This window comes from Macrobrachium nipponense, chromosome 40, assembly GCF_015104395.2.
Source record: "Macrobrachium nipponense isolate FS-2020 chromosome 40, ASM1510439v2, whole genome shotgun sequence".
NCBI classification, from domain to species: Eukaryota; Metazoa; Arthropoda; class Malacostraca; order Decapoda; family Palaemonidae; genus Macrobrachium; species Macrobrachium nipponense.
Window position 1 is genome coordinate 29,354,842 of NC_061101.1, and position 21,283 is coordinate 29,376,124.

Here is a 21,283-nt window from a genome sequence, read left to right on the forward strand (position 1 = left end):
ATATCGCGTGTTTCAGTCTGTTGATACCTATAAACATTTTCCCCTGTGACCCTTTTCACTTCCTCGAAGTTTGAAAAGTGATCCCCTGCTGCCTTTTCTTTCTTCTGCTAGATGTTAAGGCTCAGGATTTTCTCAGTCAAGTCTATTATTTCTCCCATCCTTTATTCATTTTCTTATCAAATTTTCTCTACTTTATTCTCTTGGGTATGGTCACCTTCTGGTATTGCCAATCATTTTTCTTCGTTAATGCTTTACCTCATGTCAAAAAGTTGATAAAATATTTTGCATTCTCTGTCACATTTATTTCCATATTTGATTCCCTTATAAACCTTTCTCTCTCTCTCTCTCTCTCTCTCTCTCTCTCTCTCTCTCTCTCTCTTTCTCCGTGACTGGATATCATCATTATATGATTCGAAAAACAGAAGGGACTTATTTCCAGCGCATGAAACTATTCATCTTATTTGTTACCAGGGCCACTAAAGGGAAGGTTGAAAGAACACAGCAAGTCACCATTAGTTAATTTTTATTAGTAAAGGAGTGGATACAAATTTTTTTCACTAGGGATAAATCATTACATCACAGACACAATAAATACAAAATCAGGGAAATAAATAATTGAACGTATGTAAAATAGAGACATCTGATTTGTACATAAAATGGGTTAATACATAAACTATATAAAAGATAAAAGATGCAGCGATTTCTCTCATTACATTCCTTAACATAAATATTGTTTCGTAAATAAATGTGAAAGAATAATTAGTTTAATAGTGATAGCAAACATTGTAGTAATAAATCAAAGTCAGAATAATATGCTACAGAAATAAGAATAATTAATGCCTGCCATTTCTACGAAGCATTACTTCATAGATTTTCAATCAAATAAAACATTACATATAATCAGGTTTGAATTATAGGATTTCAAAGATCTGCTATAATTACGTTTATTTTGATCGATGGCCATGTTTTTTTTTAGTAATTTTGAAAGGGACAAGTGCTAATAACTCAAATAGGTTATCATTAACGTTTCCGTTTTTAAGAAGAATTCTGCTGATTAATAAAGTTTGCTTTCTGTGGGAATACAGTTTATGAAGAAAGCTGTTGCCTTTTTGTGATTTCGACCACATTTGATCGAATTGAATAACCGAAAAATGAATGATGCTAAAGTGTTTGAGTGAGTGTATGTTTGTGTGTGTATTATAAATACATATTATACATATTTATATGTATGTATGTGTGCACAGTATGCACTCTCAATATGTGATCTATGGGTGAAAAGATATACCCTGAAACCTATTCTATACACATATAATGAAATGCTCCAAGTGACCTTACTTGACCTCAGCTGATCCTAATATACCTCCTTAATAATCCCTACAGTCGATTGTTTGTCAGTCACTGAATGAGCCAGAATATTTAAATGTAATATGTTAGTCCACTAACTCATGTTGCAATGATTTCAATAATGACTTGAACTAAGTTAATTCCCCAAATCCTCTCAGGCTTTTCATTGAGCATATTTACTTTCCTGGAATGGATTTACACTGAGTTTACTTTTGTTATGAATCCTGTTATTCAAATATTTTAACCAGACGATTGTGTCAAAAGTCCTATAGCTCTCACAGGGTTGGTTAACACTCAGATCAGTTATAATTTTCACGTAATAATTCCTATTTACCATTTCAGTCTCCCGGGAAGTACTCTCTGTATGGGTAGTGGTACTCATAGCCTTGAAAATCATAACATTGTTGAGTCACTGGAAATATTGTATACACATAAAGAAAATATTCTGTTGCATATTGCTTTCTTACACGTCACTAAATGTTTAACCATGTTCGAATCATGCGAAGAACTACACACTCTAATTATTGAAGTGCAAATTAGAATTGTTTATACTGTTATGCTTCAAGGAATTGTCAAATTAAGCAAACATGTGAAGTTTCTCCTTAAACCTTCATTCCTCTTAACTTGATAAAGGTGTTTATGTGACAGATTTCCACGCGGCCTTCAACCTTTCTGCCTTCCTTACGTTTTACTTTATCCTTGGGACAGTGGCCTGGTCAAGGTTTCTTAACAAAATCAACAAATTCTTGTTGAATACGTAACTGATGAATCCATAACTAGTGTATTTTTCCAGAAATCTTGTTGAGTGTCACGCGAATGAAAAAGGAATAAGGTGCTCATTTCCTGCATTGTAGTTATTAGAAATCAAACTGAAACATTACAGATATTTTAAATGGTTTACTCAAGCGAGGATCACTTGAATTTACGGTTTCAAGTGAATTTGGGGACAACTAAAAAGAGGTACGGTAGAGTAGAGTGAATTTCGAGTCTGTTGTAGTTCTCTAAAGGTGTCCGGAACTGCGGAAAATCGCTGCATCTTTTATGACAAACAATGTGAACACAGTATTCATTGTGACTAACAGTTAACGTAAGTCGTTCAGTATTAGTTAAGTAAATCTAATAGCATCATTATAATGAAAGCGTTGCTTCTTGTATCTCAAGTCTGGAAAGTCATTCTTTTCAAAAATAAACTTTCTTAAACGTAATACTGTAGAAAAAGAAGCATGTAGTTAAGATTACTTTCCTGTAGGCTTCAAAACTCCTACGTTATATACAGGATGTATAGGTGATACTTCTTATCCCTAAGCTTTTGGCCACCAGAAAGCTGGGATAGTTTTCCTCATTCACTGCAGATTTTTATTTTTTTATTTAGATACCGCATAAGTGTGAGTTTCATGTTTTGTGAGAGGAAACAGTAGGCCTTCGTGACTTCAGACCCCTTTTTTGATCATTAATCTTTAAGTAAAAAATATTTTACCCTGCGCTTTATTTATAACATATTTAATGAAACAAGAGGGAGAGGGGTGGATCCAATATTCCTTTGTTAGCCCGCACTAAAGCCCATTTTCTATTGGACTGGGTCTCTCATTTCAGCCCAGCCTGCGTTAATTTGGGATGACCATTTTTCTTCATTATGAAAGGAGGTCTCTAAGTCCTGAATGTAACCAAGAAAAGGGTAAGAAAAATATTGCAAGAGTAGGTTTGGATTGAATGCATATGAAATATAGAGGACGAAATACAAGCGTATTTTAGAAAATACGAAAATTAACTTTTCATTCATAAAAATCATCAAATTTAGCTTCAAATCAAAATATTCAGATTTTTCTATAGAAAGAATTGTCACAGAAAGCTCACAATTCAACTGTTAGCTCTCACTCTCCTTGCCTTTTGAATATAGACTTTCATTTTACACAGCTGCCTCACAACCTCAGAATATATTTGTGGATAAATACACTGTCATTTATAATAATTTACTAGAGGGTAAAACAACTAAAGATAAGAATTCTGCATTGATCTCAACTAAGGCTGTATTGGCCACTCACAGTAAAGCACCAAACATTTCCTTTATACTGCGTAATGACTTGTGCAATCATTTTTGGCCTCGTGTAACATTTCCGCTTTTCTAAAAACACCAGAGTGCAACATCGTATACAGGTATATCACAAATTTACAGGTCCTTTATATAGACGCTTCTTAGAGTAGGCGTTTCCATTCGATTTAACAATAATTACGGACACGTATAACTAAGTTTCCTTATGCGAAGCTTATTAGGTAACCAACATTAAAAAAAAGTTTTGTCATTTTTTTTATATATTTTTTTAAAGATGAGATATTTCCTTTCACCCCATGTGTACTAAAATTATCTAACGACTTCCGCCTCAGCGATTTCTACAGGTTTGATAATACACGGTATTCTTTCTTTCAATCTTCTTTCCTTCCTTTAATAACATAAGGAGCACTCAGAATTCCTTTCAGGTAGAGGCCCCTTTTGCTTTCATATCTCTTCAAAGTCACCTTCTTCCTGGGTACATTCGTTTCTGAGAGATTGACTTCACTTTCCATATTTAGTTTACACTATTCACTGCCATGTTTCGAATATAATTAGTCAATACTTTCAATACGTTCAATGTTGGAGCATAATTACTGCCCGAATAATCATTTTGAAAATTCTGTCTTTATGACATTTGAAGAAGACCCCGTCTATTTCTGTTTGATGACACTTTTGTCTTCATAGTTAAAGTACATTTATATAATTACTAAATGAAATGCCAGATTATGAAAACTGAATAGTTAAAAAAACAAATGTTGATTAAGCTGGGGAAAAGCAGCTCTCAGGAGGAAGTCGGTGTTAGCTGGGGGCATACTGCAAAAGACGGCTCTATATATCATCATGCTTCAGGAGAAAGGACTGAAGAAAATGGAACTTACTTGAACAAAATTATTTCCTAGTACTAAGGTAAGGAGAAAAGACTTGTTCATAAAGGCAAATGTGTGTGATTGTCCAAAACGCACGCATCAGTTTGTCTTTAGGTTCATAGCTGGCCCGTGTGGAAGACCACTCTGGTGAGAAGATTTCTTCTTGCTGGAAACAGTGATTGTCTTCTGTTCACGGTTGTTGTAGAATTCGTTCAGGTGCAGCTTCATATGCTAGCTGCCCACTTCGCCAAAGCACTGGAATGAACTAACAGTGATCCCAAAACTTGTCTCGCGCTTGTTTCATAAGTTATTCATATTTTTCATTGCTTGTGGAATATAGTGTACTGAATGGAAATTGTTTGGTTATTGAGTTCCCGTATTTCAGAGCAGTGCTTGTGCTTACAGCCTCTTCCTTTCTCACAACTACGTTTCCTTAAACATTTTCCACGTCTTCCTAAGTGCAGAGTCCAGTTATCAAGTTTTATTTTCTTTCCTTTGCTTTTGTTGCTATTTCTCATCAAAACAAATTGGAAATGAGATCTATGTATTGCTAATGACAAATAAAACGTCATGTTGGAACCAGTAACTGATGTACTCTTAAGACATTGAGAACGCAGTACGATAGTTATTATTCTTCAGATGATTAAACTGCTGATCAGGCGAGTTCTCCAAGCATGTGATTATGATTGCAGTCTTCTGTCCCAAAGTTTTTTTATTTTATTTTTTATTTTTTTCCTAAAGACATCAAAGACTTTTGTCGGCTTATTTGGATATAAATCGTTAGCAGAGTTTGAGATTTGCATGCAAATTAAGAATCTAAGCTTTTAAACTGCTCAGTGGTACTTGGGGCCTCTCATATTTCAAGTCTGAACAGTAGCAATGCGATTGTTAATCACAATTTTCCATATCTTAATATTTTGTTTGGAATTAGTGTGATCAATGTGACTTTAATCTTGAAAAGTGTCCCGACACTAATTTCCTCCCATTCAAGATATGCCAGACTTCACTTATCATTAAGAGGCACCTACGTAAGTGATTTGTCATGCTGAAACAGAAAACTCCTGATTTTTAAAACAAAATTTTATGTCAGCCCTTTGTCTGTTCTGTCAAGATGCATCTTTAAATGCAGGGCAGGGCGCTCTTATTGCTCTTCCTCGCTTTCTTCCATTGGATATGGCTGAATTGTGGCACTGGAACTCCCGTTAAACAATATTTCCCTCGCCAGGATGTGTCAGTTCCTTAGTAGTTGTCTCTGCCCAAGTCTTGCAAAAAAAAAATTGTTTTCTGTAGGTCAGTCATTAACCTAAAGACAAATTTCTCCTTATTCAAAGTGTCCATCCCACAGTAGATAACTGTAAAAGTAAAATCTTATCCTCTTGGTTCTTATTGTCACCCACAGACATATTGTAGCCATGGCCATAAGTGAACCAAGGGGAAGGAGGACTTCAGTAGATTATTACTTCTTAAATTAAGATCATTAACTATTACCCTGGGAACAAAACAAATTTGCCTTTTTGGCAATTCCTGAGATGATTTCTAGTGGGAATAATGAATTTTTTTAAGGGGCCTCTCTTATCGGTTTTGGTACAATTGCTCTGTTACGACTTTTTCACTAACCTACAAAGAAACCAAAATTTACCAGAAGGGACAGAGTGGCAACTTCAGCAACGAAATTCCTCTTCTCGGCTTCCAAGCGCGTCAGGTCAATCCAGTTCAGAAGCAGGATGATGGTGATGATGATGGCGAGAGTCAGAGCTTCCAGAGGTGCAGCAGCGGCATGAATGACAGGGTCAGGAATAAGAATAGTAAGAGTTACGGTATCCTCATTTTCGGACTGCCTGGGCGTCTCGGCGAAGAGACCTCAGAGGCTGTTGATGCCGTAGAGCAGGAAACTTTGACACCAGTTCTGCGCGTTGTCGGCGCCGGTGCAGCAGAGGGTGTAAATCTGCGGCGATTTCGTCTCCTTTGCGCACATCTCACACATATATTGTTTTTCGTTCTGCGGAAGTAAGGAGATAAGACATTTAAGCTTTGGGGATCGCATCGAGTAACTTAGTCTGAAGTGAAAGCTGAAGTGTAGGGTGCGACCACACTATAGCAAAACATGTCATGAACGCAGTAGGCAACTTATCGTAGACACATCACAAACAAGTTGAAAAGAAGTTGGTGACTCAATGGTGGTTCTAGCTAGTGCTTCATGTGATTATTTCTCCACTTACACTCGTCTACTTATTTTCAACCTGTTTATGATATGGGAGAAATGAGTTGAAGTCGTGTGTTTATGACGTTTCCCTGTGGTGTGAATGCACTCTTAAGCTTCGTATTTTGTAAATCAAACATTACAGGGGAAAAAGAAGCAAAATTGATTGCCTCCTAATTAACTCATGCGTATAACCTTTCATATATATATATATATATATATATATATATATATATATATATATATATATATATATGTGTGTGTGTGTGTGTGTGTGTGTGTGTGTTGTGTGTGTGTGTGTGTGTGTGCGCGTGTGCGTGTGCGTGCGTGTGTGTGTGTGTGTGTGTGTAAATATGTATCTATATACATACATATATACTTAAATATAAACTTCTTATACATACTTAACATTTATACGAACTATGCATATAGGCTAGCTTATCTTACTCCATAAATGGGAAAAAGTTCAGTTGATACTTTAGTAATGTCTACAACATATTTAATGCACTGTACTTTCTGCTGGGATACCAAGAGAAAAACACTTTTGAAAGGGGCAAGTAATTGGGCCAATTAAGAAGATCAAATAAGTTTACGCCCAAGAAATTCGATGTCTTTAGAAATAAACCAGTAAACAGAAAACAGTTTCTACGTAAAATTAGTCCCGCTTGTTGTTTTGTACATGTTTGTGGGAAGTTTAGAGAGAGCACAGAACGAGAAGAGTCTGAAGGAGTAGTTGGATCGTTTTTTTTTTAATGGAAATATCAAATGGAAGGAAATGGAATAATCCACGACATGTGTATAGAGTTGCTGCTTCAGTTTTCATATTGTTGGACGAATGAGAACCTGATTTTACGTTTGGTACTTCCATTCTTAAAGAAGATAAAGGTTATGAAGATACTTCGCCTCTAAGGTCACAGTCTTGGGAGACGTTATGTACCACTAACCTTGAACGCTTGCTCCGTTTTTATCAGTCTCTTCTCTATCTCAGACACATGAGCTGCTCTCTCTATATGACATAATATATATCTATTCAGTTATCTTTCTATTATATATATTCTATTCAGTTATCTTTCTATATATATGTATAGATATGTATGTGTATGTATATTATATATATATATGTGTGTATTATAATAATATATATACACACACACACACACCACACACACACACCTCACACACACACACACACACATATATATAGGTATATATATAATATATTAATATTATCATATTATATATATAATATATATATATTATAATATATATATGAGAGCGAGAGAGAGAGAGAGGAGAGGGAGAGGGAGAAGAGAGAGAGAGAGAGAGAGAGTGCTTTCGTCATGTTATATGGGAAAGTGTGTGTGTATATATATGAGAGAGAGAGAGAGAGAGAGAGAATGCTTCAGTCATGTTATATGGGAAAGTGTGTGGTTACGCATATTAGAATAGTGCATATTTTTTAATGCCTTGCATTTGAATATTCTGTTTAATAGAATTTCGTACGGCAGACAGACAGACATTATTATAACATTCTATTATAACATGTTATAATAGAACATTAGCAAAGATATGATTTGCTAAAAACCAGGTAGTGAACTGTTAAGTAATTCATCAAAGGCATTACTTGAACTTTTGCACAATTATCAGAGATACGAGGACGTTGAAGTGTATAGATTTACCAGCTGGTTTTTATTTAAAGCTTATTTTAATGGAATTTGTTCTTGGATACAGTATCTTCTATAAATAATTTTGAATTGAATAAGTTATTCACCGAACAAAAAGTAAATTTTCATTCGAATAAGTCATAATGGAGCCAACGATGTTAAAATTGTTCTGTAAATTAAAAATTTTACAGATGTTGTGTCTGATACATCTATGCCTTTTACTTTCTCTCTCTCTCTCTCTCTCTCTCTCTCTCTCTCTCTCTCTCTCTCTCTCTAGAATCACAAACTCGACGCCCTGTAAAGCAGCATCATTCATAAAAAGACTCTCGTTTGCATCAGCAGACTCGTGTCCCAATCGCAGTTCGCCGCAGGATGTCCTTGTCTTGTCATTCACAATAGCTTTCAAGGTAACACATTTTGATTTCTGTCTGAGGAGGGGTCTCTCCTCTCTCTCTCTCTCTCTCTCTCTCTCTCATCTCACTCTCACTCTCACTCCTGCTGCCATTCGCTTGGTTTAGTTCTTTCTCTGCTGGTCTATTCTATTACCCTTTGTCGTCGTTGTATTGTCAGCGTTCTCTGAATTTATTCCAACCTCACCTCTCTCTCTGTCTCTCTGTCTCTCTGTAAATCCTCGCAATTCTTCATACTCTGTGTGTGTGTAAGACCTCTCTCTCTCTCTCTCTCTCTCTCTCTCTCTCTCTCTCTCTCAATGTAAAACTTCTTAAATCTCAACTTTTCTTTGTGAAACATTGCAAATCTGTGTGTGTGTGTGTCACACCTCTCAAATCTCTTTCTCTTTGTGAAACCTCTCTCTCTCTCTCTCTCAGTAAAACCTGAAAATTCTTCTTCCTACCCATCACTCTCTCTCTCTCACTCAGAGAATGTAGTAATATCAGAATAATGACTTGTTTAAATTAAAGCATTAGAATCCTCGCAGATATCCGATGGGATTTTCCTTCAAATGAGGGACGTTCCAGAGAAGATTTGAACATTCGCGCTAAATTATATTTTTTTTGCGAAATGTCATTTATGCTTATTCCCTCTCGTAATGCTTTTTGTTCTTGTTTTTATAAAACTGCTTCAATACTTAATGTAAATAGGTTACGTGGAAATGAATAGTTTTCGATAGTCGTTTTGGTTTGCAGTTATAAATAAGTTTAGTCGTCATTTGCGTTTTAATGCGTGCTCAAGTAAACGTTTATCACAGCTCTGTGTACTTGACCAGTGTATTGACAATTTTATCTCATATGTATAAGCATTGACACACACATATATGTATGTATGCATGCATATATATATATATATATATATATATATATATATATATATATATATATATATATATACATACATTATGCCTACAAATGTCCTTTAATATACAACTCGCTCTACCTCGGAATTAATATATTTTCATCTATATGCTTGGGAGGGGTATGTAACACAGGGGTACAATCTCTCTGCTTCTCTGAAAGAATTACGTCATACTCTTACACGATCTACATATGTGTAGGTTTTGAATACAGTATGTATACACACAGACACATACACAAACACACATAAGCACGAATCCCTTAAACACAGACAAACGGCGCCATAAGCTTATATTGCACGCACTCTGGCGCTTCCTGGATATCAAGGCTCTCCCTTCCCAATAAATCCTTCACACCACCAATCCAGCACATCTACATTCTTGCCTTCGTCCAGTTTATGACTCGTTACCTCTCTCATCTTTCTGTCGAAACCGCTCCTAAGAAGTAGCTATCGTGGTGCCTACGTGAAAGCAACTCGTATTAATTACCTCGCAATGTGTGTACAGATTGTATCGTAAAAATGTTCTCACGATGAAGTATCTTTAATGACTAAATCTGTATCCGAATTTTAACCCAGTTCTGTGACATTCGACCTCTTACAAAACCGGAAAATGTAGAGAACTTGGCTACAACTAGCCACGACTATAGCTGGTTCACTTAAGGTAGATTCTTCGATGAGTTCTATGCTTAAGAGACGTTTGTTTGGCGGCCGCTGATTAGCGGTCGCCAAACAAACGTCTCGTAGGCATAGGGCTCACCCAAGTAGCTACCTTAAGTGAATCAGCTATAGTACTACTTATGCCATATCCCTTGGAGTGAAATCGTCAAGTTTTGTAAAGAACAGCATATTTTTATTTATTTATTTATTTAAGCCATAGGTTAATAGCTAAGAATCAGCTGATTGTTGGTTTTACTCTCAATTACAGTAGCTATTTATGTTCACTTGATCCATATCCAAGGCTAATTGCTGTAAATCACGGTTTGAATTGTCATTTGCGGTTTTTTCATTGGAAATAAACTAAATTTTGTTGATTTTTTTCCTTAGCAGGGTGTCTTACTCATTTTATTTTTCTTTCATCCTTAGCAGTGCATCTTACTAATTTCACTATTCGTCAACTCAAAAGCCAATTGCCGTTTGAAGTTAGCCTATTGTAATTACGGATGCCCCGTGAATCTTCGTTTGATCAATCTCTAAGTTTACGTTGTCTTTTCGTTGGATTAATGAAGGACCTGGATGGTTATTCGATGATTATGTTCACACTATTCGCTGATGGCTTGATCATTCATGTTATACTCTGACTGTGTTATCTTTTATATCATTATCGACTTCATGGGGTTATGTGCAGTTTGGAACAATATATTAACATCACTTGTTAAGGAGAAAGTGGGAGGGAACGGTATTACTTTTCTTACCATCGTCCTTACTGGCCATTCATACCTTACACATACAAGGAAAAAGTGGGAGGGAAAGTTATATGAATTTCGCATACATTACTTTTATTACCACCATCCCTATACCGGCCATTTATATCACATAAATACAAGAGTAAAACTTACGAAAAAGCTACAACGTTTAGCGTATCCTTTCCAGCTTTGATGCACCATACCCGCATCTTCGTCAGTTTCGATTTGTGTCGGAGTTAACCTACATTCTACAGGTTCTGGAAGTTATACGTGGCTGTGGTTGCTTTGTAGTTTCGCGTTCATATCAATATTGATGTGTCTAGGACCCTAGTACCTTTTTTTATTCGGGTAGTTAAATATCTTTGTCTTTTAAATCTTACTCCTTATTTCAAAGAAAATTCGTGACATTTAAAAACAAATGCCCGTTATTGCCTCGTGGACAGTTATCCCTTAATGTTTGATAGGCTGTCAACTAAAATGAACCGACCATCACGCCACATTATTTCTTTAATATGTTGGTAATGTACTGTTTTTTTCTTTCTTTTTTTCTTTTTTGGGCCAGCAGTTGTGCAATAGCCAGAGGAAACAGCTATGAAAGTGGAAACGAGAGTTTTGCGTACATAGCGCATATCGCAAAGAAATGGGAAAATAAATTTATCGTAAGCTTAGAAATAAGCGAACAAACTTATTTTCCCTTCTCAAGGAAAGTTCTCTTCGGCCCCTATCTCCACTTGCTGTCGTAGGGTTTTGAACCCGGCCGTTCTAGGATCCATTCCTAAATCAGGGAAGTTCGCTGTCAATCTGCCATACTTTTATTTAGTTCTTTGTATATTGTGTGTAACTTCACTTTATTTACTTGTTTTAGATTTTTAACTTATTTTGTTTTCCGAGTGAATATATTAAGAGAGCGTTACTCGATATTAAACTCCCAAAACAATATTACTTGATTATTTTGGAAATGGAATTTGAATTTAGGCAAAGTGGTGGGACCTAAGAGGTCATTCAGCCCTGAAAATAATGTTGAAATAGTTGTTAGGAAATGGATGAAAGTAAGATGGAAAAAAAGAGAATGTAGACGGAGGTGCAGTAAAAGGAATGAAAGGGATTGAGCTGTGGGGTGCATGGATGCTGCAGAGAACCTGGGGTAATGCAATGGCGGCACTATTCCCCTACCGGATTACTTTATTTCATAACTGAGCGAACGAAGGAAAGCTTTGGGGCAGCCCCTCGCTGAATACTTACATCGTTTGAGCATTGGTTGTTCATACGACGTTCGGGCCCGGCGCCGTAGAGACTCCTCCTGAAGGCGGCCAGGCCTTCGTTACGACTGACGGAGGGCGCTGCGTCGACGGTGATGAGGAGCCCGGCGCATACGAGGAGGGCGATGAAGGCCCACGCTTTCAGCATAGTACACATGACGCTGTTCATCTGTTTGAAAAGAGAAAGAAAGTGGATATAATATGGCGGTGGACTACAAGTGCTTGTGGTGACAGTAGTTATTAACTGACGAGTTATTAAGGATGTTGTTTTAAGTTATTTAAACGATATAAGCGAGTTAACAATTGTGGTCATTTATTGGTTGTTATTTGCGTCATTAAACCAATAAAACTCTCGAGCTCCCTACACAGAAAAGCCCCACCCAGACAGCTTGATTATATATATATATATATATGTGTGTGTGTGTGTGTGTGTGTGTGTGTGTGTGTGTGTTGTGTGTGTGTGTGTGTGTGTGTGTATAGCTTGTGATGAAACAATAGATCCTTTTAAAAGCCGTAGTTTGTACTGACAGCATACCTTAAGAACGGATTTACATAATTTGGGAAGACTTGGCTAATGTATTAACAAGGAGAGTCTCTCGAATTGATTAACTTGGAAATAACCTGACTCGATTGAGAAGGTTTCCATGTCCAATTTGTCAAGTTTCCAGAGTTCCCGAGTTCCTATTCAATCGTTCTTAAAATATATGTATCCCGCTAACAACTCGTTTTCGGTTATAAAAAGATCTAGGGCTTAGTTTTCTTATTTTGTAATAAAGCATTACTTTAAATCTCGTTTTCAGATATGCTCTCTCTCTCTCTCTCTCTCTCTCTCTCTCTCTCTCTCTCTCTCTCTCTGAGTCCATGTTCTCAAGTAAGTTCTCTATACTACAATTTGGCATTACTTTTGGACACCTGTGTTCCACTGCCCGTATGTACATTCAAGTACAAGAAAAGTATTTTTCATTTCAAGACTGACTGCATACGTAAATAATTTTAAATAAACTGCATATGTAAACGTCGGTGTATTTTGTTTTTTTGTAAGAGAGCACGTACAATGATTAAACCCATTTAAGATCGAGTAAAATAAACCTTAATTTGCTTACGCTTCTCAGGCTATCTGTCTACCTGTCATTTGATCTATTCAAAGACCAGAGATTCTAGACTCGCCAAAGGGGAATGACCCCACTTTGAAAAGAGCCATGTAGTATGTGACCTCTACTTGTAGTAGTTCGCAGTTATATGAGCCATTTTTTTGCTCTCCGTCAAAATTTAATGTCGTCGGTATCTCTTCAAATGTCGTTTATGAATTTGCACAAATGTAGTCGGTTTCTCTTTGCCGTCATTTTTGAAAAGAGTATCTCACAAGCTAAGGCGATAAAAGAAGTGGATGTATTATACTAAAACTCAAAATAGCTCTTGCTTATATTTTTGAGCAGTAAATATTTTCCATATACTCGTATTTGGGCCCTGTTGCAACTGCGTAGTAATTTCTAATTTCCGGTGTCACCTTTCTACGGCAATTGAATCTTGGTTGTAGCATGTATGCACAGTTCTTTCGGTTTACAATTTTAAATTCCTATTGATATTCTAACCTGAGTTCTGTACTGATGTGTGTGGTTGATCTGTTCACGGAGTAAGCAGTTTTCCACAAGGTGACATCAGTAGTCCCAATAAATTCAATTAGAAATCACTTTTATAATATTACGGTATCATAAGAATCTAATGATGAAAATTTTAATTAAGACATATCTGGTATAAATTTCTGGGGTTATCTGGCAACTAGTTCCGCTGCGCATTTGCAGTTCTCTTTTATTTACCCTTAGCTTTTTCATTATTTGTGAATTTTGGAAGAAAAAAAAATGCTGTCACCAATGCTAATTACAGTTTACGGGTCGGCGTTGTTTTATCATCATACAAATGGGAATTTGTCTGCACGAAGGTGTAATTCATTATTAATGAAAGTAGTGTTAATTCCTTAGGTGTCACGGTAAGTGTTTATGTGTATGATCATTATTGTCCTTTTATACCTGAAAGCAATATTATAATAATATTTGGTGCTTTGCCTAAATACTGTACTGACATGCATAATTAAGTAGTATTGCCACAATGAGTTTGAAAGTCAGATAGCTAACTGGTAGATTGAAACTTATGAGTGTGTGTATGTATGTGTATGTATAATATATACTATATATACATATATACACACACACACACAAACACATTGCGCTAGCTACTTCAGATAGTGACAGAGAAGGAAATTGCGTGTCAGCATACTATACGAACTCCTTTCCTCCGAAAATGTCGGAATCATACAGTGTGTACTCCAGCCTATAGTCATCCGTTTTCATTACGTAAATAAACCATAATTTCAACCTATTACACTAGCCGTCCACACCTCACTTTCCTAAAGGAGAATTGGCGTAATAATCCTTCGTGTATCCCAACCATTGTTTCAATAGACATGCTTACTTTTCCGAACAATTTTCTGTTTTCCTGACGATACCTATTTTGTGATTCATTATATTTTCCATGCTGTAAGCATTCGTTCCATTCACTAACCAAACAAGGAGAACTTGGAAAGAACCCCCCAGAGAGTTAATACGACAGCCAATGTCACACCTTTAGCAGCCCATTTTTTTTATCAACAAGAAACTGTTCGTTGTTAGATTTCAGACGAAGGCCTAGAGATTTTCTTTGCAGAAATGATTATTAGATTTGGTTATAGACTGCGGCAGTGTCTTTGAAATGTTTCGGTTTCTTTAGCCAGCAAAGGCTGTGTAATCGTCTCCCTCGAATTTGTCCTTCTCCACAAGTTACATTCTTATCTCTCTCAAAGCTTATTTAATCACTTGTTGCCAGTCACTAGGTCCACCCTAGGGTAATATGTTTTAATAATTCCTGACAGGAATTTTTACGCAAATCTTCTAAAAGCCGAAAAAACGAACTAAAAAATGACCCTCTGGGCGGAGGTAATAAAGGCTCACACTGAGAGAATATCTCTGTTGAACAAATCTCTGGGCTTGTGTCCTTAAGAGTTGTGGATGTGCGAATGGAAATTCCCATGAGAAAAAATCTCTCTCTCTCTCTCTCTCTCTCTCTCTCTCTCTCTCTCTCTCTCTCTCTCGAGTGTGTATCATATAACACAAATAAATACAGCATATCATCACCTTCAGAAAAGAGATTTTACTACCGTTATCACTGTAATCTAAATTGTCCACTTCATACTGAGATCAGATCGGCCACACACATGGTCGCTGAGGACTTGCTATCATAGTGAGTCAACACAAAGAATCTTTAAATATTAATAACTTCGACACCATGCGGCTCTTCAAGAGATATGATGAATTGTGTGTGATGTGGTGGTATATATATATATATTCTATATTATAATATAATATATATATATATAATATATATTATATATATATATATATTATATATTTATGTTGTATGTATGTGACGTATGCATGTATGTATGTATGGTATAGTATAAGATAATATTACACATATATGTACAGTGTGCGTGTATATATATATAATACAAAATGTAGGACAATAATTGTGAAAAGCATATAAAATTTAAATGTTTTGGATGGATGGAATTGAAGGCGAAAACTGATTAATTCCTGGCTGGATGTTGTGGAAGAAGTTTTGAAAAAGAGAGGACCATGTCCTGTGAGGATGGGAGTGCGGGGCCAAGGACAGAAAAGGGTGCTGAAATTGTGGAGAGAGTAGTGGTCGTGTCGACGCCCTGCTAATGAGCTTTCTTTGCAGGAATATGGAGGGGCTGTAGCTCAGAGGCGATGAACACTTATTCTGTTGTTGTGTAACAATAAAATATGATTGCTGTTAATATAAAGTAAATAATTGATTTATCAAACTCCCTGCGAGTTACTATGGAAACAGGGATCTCTCTCTCTCTCTCTCTCTCTCTCTCTCTCTCTCTCTCTGTATGCGAAAGTCTTGTTAGGGTAAATTTCCCCGGAGAGTCAGGGGCGAACACGTTGATTGCACAAGGAAAACTCCGAACTTGCCATATTAAAAAGACCTTTAATTCTTTTTTCTTCAAAGTCAGTCAAAATTTTAGTGATGGCAATGGTAGTAGTTATGTAAAAATATATTTTTTTTTGTGTTGCTATTACTACTACTACTACTACTACTACTTCTGATGGTGTCACTTTCAAAACATCACATTTTCCAAGAAGTGTCGAGAAGCCAGTCTTTACCAAGTTTCCACGTTTTATCGTTATTTGCAAAATCTATATAAAAAGGAGAGATTTTACCTTCAATGGGATTTCCAGTGAATCGGAAAGGATCAGTCGATGTATGGGAAACTAGTTTTAATTTTTACTTTCTAAACTTCCCCTTCTTTCTGCGGTGGAGAGAGAGAGAGAGAGAGAGAGAGAGAGAGAGAGAGGAGAGAGAGAGAATCTTTCACAGCAGCAGAATGATTATGGGTGAAACTTTTCAAATTTATTATTTTTTCTACAGCAGTTTACACGCAAGATAACGAAAGATAAAAGAAAGTCGGTATTCTGAATGAGCAGAATGACCAATATAATGTTAAGAAATCATCCAAAATTAATGCAATGTACTAAAGGGGAAATTCGTGTAAATGTAATAATGCGTAAACAAGCATAAACAAAGTACAATGGATTCAGTTGGGTATTGGGGGTCGTCGGTGATCATCTGTCGAGATCGTGAGAAGGCGGAGGACCACTGAGCTACAGGGAATACCCTACCCATCCCGGCCTCTTAAGGGATGATGCTCGAGGAGGAGGAGGAGGAGGGTTGGAAGGGTGACCATAGTGAGGGGGAAGGGGGTTGGGGAATGGGTTTTAGCGCCTAGTAACGCGAGCATTCCACTTCAGTGATTCAACTGACTGACACACGCGACCTATTGACTCTCTTTGTTGAATAATGTCATCAAGTGCCGACGTGAGAGGTACTTGGGGTTTCTGCATAACAACAAATTTCGTGTTGTGATCGGTTTGGGTCTTGTGGGTGAGGGTGAGGGGAGATGGGGAAGGAAGGCTGAGGGGTACTAGGAATTGTGCCCGGTTTGTTGGCATGGTGCAGTTCCAACAGGTTACCCAGAGGTCACTCATACTCCAGCTCAATGTTTTGGTCAGATAAACGAGCTTACTGCCGCACTTCCACTTGTACTCAAGATAGATTGGTTTGCTGGGAAACACACAGGAAGCGTGTGTACACACTGCCATGCAGTCTACCAAACAGGCTTCGCCTTATGTGGCTACGAATTCATTCATTTGAGCGCGTGCTTTTGGAAGGGCCTGCGATTCAAGAGAGATGCCTCAAGGTGGTGGCCTACTGAATTAAGGAGTAAGATTTGTACTCCAGATTCATCGGGATTAGCTACGATTTAATTGGCCAACATTCCATAATTAATTAAATCTCCTTCATCAATCCCTCTTAGCATGTAGTTATACTTTCCGAACCATTAATTTAATGAGGAATTCAAAGACAAAGGGTAAAACAACGCTTTCCCTATTTTTTGTCTTATTTTCCATGTCTTTGTAACTATGTCCCAAAAATACTATGAAGAAGTATTTAATCAGTATGTCCTTAGAGTATTTAGTATTTATAAAAGTATGCGTATATATACATACATACATACATACATACATACATACATACATACATACATACATCATATATATATACGTATATATATATATATATATATATATATATATATACGTATATATATATATATATATATATATATATATATATATATATATATATATATATATTATATATATATATATATTGTCAATCAAGTGGACACCACTCACGAAAGATATGGAAGCATAACTAACCACAAAATCTCTGTTAACAAAGCTCTTGTAACTAATGATATCCAGAACTAGGCAATATGTGTCTCCATTTGGCCCTGTGAAAATTAAACAAATAGAAAATAAACACAGACGTCACTGTAAGTCTTACACAGCCGTCAGACTTCGTACCCATTTTAGCAGGTGTCTCTACGAAGGTTTTAATCTCTGGATTCCAAGCCACAGATATTCAGGATTTTGTGTACCAGTCCTCCTCCCTTGTCCTAGAGGATGTGAGTCAGCATCACAGTGATACACAGTGGCTTTTATTTATTTTTTTTTTTCAACACAAGTGACTGAGTAAAAGATATAGTTGAAGAGAATGATGTGCGCCCTTGGCCTATTTTGTGTGCTTGTTAAATGTCACCGATAGAAAGAAACACCAATAAATCATAAAAGTATAAAAAAAGGTCAACTGCATTTCCATACATTTTTGTGAAAAATGGCTGTTGAGGATTTATGTAAGGCCTTAAAAAAAAGTGGTGGAATTAAATTACAAATGATGGATTAGGCAAGGAATGCTGTATAGATTAGATGAAAGGTCAACAAAGTCATTTTCTATGAGGGAAAGGCATCAGGTGAATGATTTACAAGGATAACAGTATAGTCAAGCAAGACCTTAGTACACTTGAAAAGTTGTTTTGAGGAATTTTAACTGGTTTGACAGGATTCTTGACACAGGAAGAGCAGTATGTGTTCAGACGAGAGCAGTGTGTTTTGCCATGAAACAGTGTGAGAATTTGACATGTGTAGATGACAGAAATGCGATGTGCTTTAATGCTGAGTGAAAAATGTATATGGCGATATTTTCAAGCCGAGAAGAAATACCTCAAGAAATATACTTGACGAAAAGACACGTCTTGAAAAAAAAAAAAAAAAAAAAAAATCATCGTTGTCAAGTATTCATACAGATGGAGTAATGAAGGAAATTAAGAACGAAGCTTAAGAAATAGGTACAAGATTAATGGAAACTCCAAGGACATTGACTGAAAAGATGACTACAGATGAGACATCATTGACTGGAGATAGCAAGGAGTTTCAGGGGCTAGCGAGATGTACATTGTCTTTCAAAGAAGGTGGAAATGTATGTTTGTATGATTACTATTGTTAACGTAATTCGCACCATCCATGTTATGTGTCAGATTGTCTAGATCTTTTGAAAGAGCTAAAAATGGAAGATGAATGGAAGAAGAGGTCAATCATATTCTAAATGAGGCTAGAATGGCGACTTGAACCTTCAAATGATGTGTAATGGAACGGGGTATGTAGGGAAAACATTATAAATATGAAAAGGTAGACATAAAGCCGTTTAGACGGAATGTAAACATAACATGTGAGGAGTAAAGTGATCTGTTAAACTGTGAAATGCAGAAATATGTTAAAACGCAAAAGAAGGATACCAAAGGACAAAGGGTAAAGAATATTTGGTTATTTACAGAATTGGAAATGATGGGTCGGTCCAAGTAGTACATTATTCGGAAGTTTTAGGACGAAATAGAGGAAGAAAACTGTTCTTTTGAGAGTTATAATAGATATATATTTTACAGCGAAAGTCACTTAATGTGAATAAAATTAAGATTAAGTAGTTTGTAGTTTGTTTGTTTGTATGGTGTTTATACGTTGCATGGAACCAGTGGTTATTCAGCAACGTGACCAACGGGTTTACATGACTTCCGAACCACGTCGAGAGTGAACTTCCATCACCAGAAATTCACATCTCTCACTCCTTAATGGAATGGCCGAGAATCGAACTCGCGACCACCGAGGTGTGACGCCAACACCATACCAACCACGACACTGAGGCGCTTAGTAGTAGTTGGTAGTGGGTCAGTTGTGATTGTATTTATCTGGTATTGATAGGAGGAACCTGGTCAACCTTTCTTTTCCACTCAAAACTTCAAAGAACAGAAGAGATAAAAGAATTGGGTCAAGGAGACGGCGAAATTTGGAAGAAATCTCTAAGAAATAAATTGTCGTAAATTCAAAATATGAGCAAATTTCCATTTTATTTATTCACCTTCTAATTTATTTATTCATTCGTTTATTTTTTCCTCCGTTTATTCAATCCGTTTTTATGTAAATTAGGATACAGGCTTATGTATACTTGTATGGTGACATAATATATTGAGCTGGATGTCCACGCTTTCCATATCAGTATCATTATCATAATTGCATTTACCAGATTAGGTAGCGTATCCGATAACAAAGGTCAAATTTATACCTGACAGTTTTGCTGCCAAAATAACGATAATACTGATAAAGTAACAGGAACTCGAGCCATTTTGATAATACTCATCCATCATAGGTACTATGTGTAATTTATTCGCTTTTCCAACTGCTCAACTGGGATGAAAACGAATGATTCTTAGAACTGAAAAGTGAGACGGAATTGCAGTTCAGGGAAATGATATAACGACTGACTGTCGCCAGCGACACGAGGCATTTATAGCCAATCTCCTGTCATTTAGATATCAAGGCGAAAATTGGTTCCCAAATTGACTCCATCCCTTAGCCTTTTCAAGTTTAGATTCTTTCAGTGAAAGAAATATATGGCGAAGTAAGTATAATTCATTTTCTGTCACTCTTCAAGTCATCGGTTGAAGAGAGACTTCGTCAAATGAACGAAAATTCCTGGATTTAATAACCACCATTTTTTTTTTCTTGTTCTTATTATAATTAGTTGACTTGAGCACGAAATGATAACATATTTAATCAGTTATCTTCAATTATCTGTCATGCCGCTGACTAAGGGAAGATTATTTATATCGTGCATAATAAATGAAGGTACGAGAAAGATAACAATCGTACATCAGTAGTAAATAGAAGAAACCTGAGCCCAGAGGGAAAAAGGTTGGACATAACCCTGAAGTACTTAATAGCTCTAATGGTGGTTTTGGTTACTTATCAAGGCCGCATACCGTGTGCATCTATAGAGGCTATAATTGCATGGGTGTGTCTGTATGCATTTACGTATGCCTGCATGTTTTCATATTCTTACGCTCGAACTTCTACTCCTATGAATATAACTGCGAAGTTGTGCTGGGGATTTTGAATATTGTCAAGTAGAGTTGAGAGTGGTATATGATTGTCGTGCATTCGATTCTCAATGTCGACCGAAGAACGAAAAATGGAAGATGTTTAATTCTTAATTTTATTTCGTATTGTTTGCGACGTTAATCTAACGCTTCTTTGTTGTGAGGCTCTTGAAGTGATAATATGAGAAGATACGTGACTATCGGAGATAACTCTGTGACCCCTTAGTCGAAGCAACCTGAGGTCTTCAAGTTTGGGTACTTCTTTGGGCATTCTAGACTAATGCTTAACATCA

General features: G+C 36.5%; 1 protein-coding gene across 1 annotated transcript in view; it reads right to left on the reverse strand.

Annotated features, from left to right (window-relative positions):
• Positions 1 to 508: 508 nt before the first annotated feature.
• Positions 509 to 21,283, reverse strand: part of LOC135212046 (uncharacterized) — a 38,707-nt gene continuing 17,932 nt past the window's right edge. The window contains exons 2-3 of the mRNA XM_064245363.1: positions 12,081 to 12,266; positions 509 to 6,259 (exon numbers count right to left, since the gene is read on the reverse strand). Coding sequence (XP_064101433.1) covers positions 6,122 to 6,259; positions 12,081 to 12,266 — 324 coding nt within the window. The 3' untranslated portion in view covers positions 509 to 6,121. The remainder of the gene's footprint in view (positions 6,260 to 12,080; positions 12,267 to 21,283) is intronic.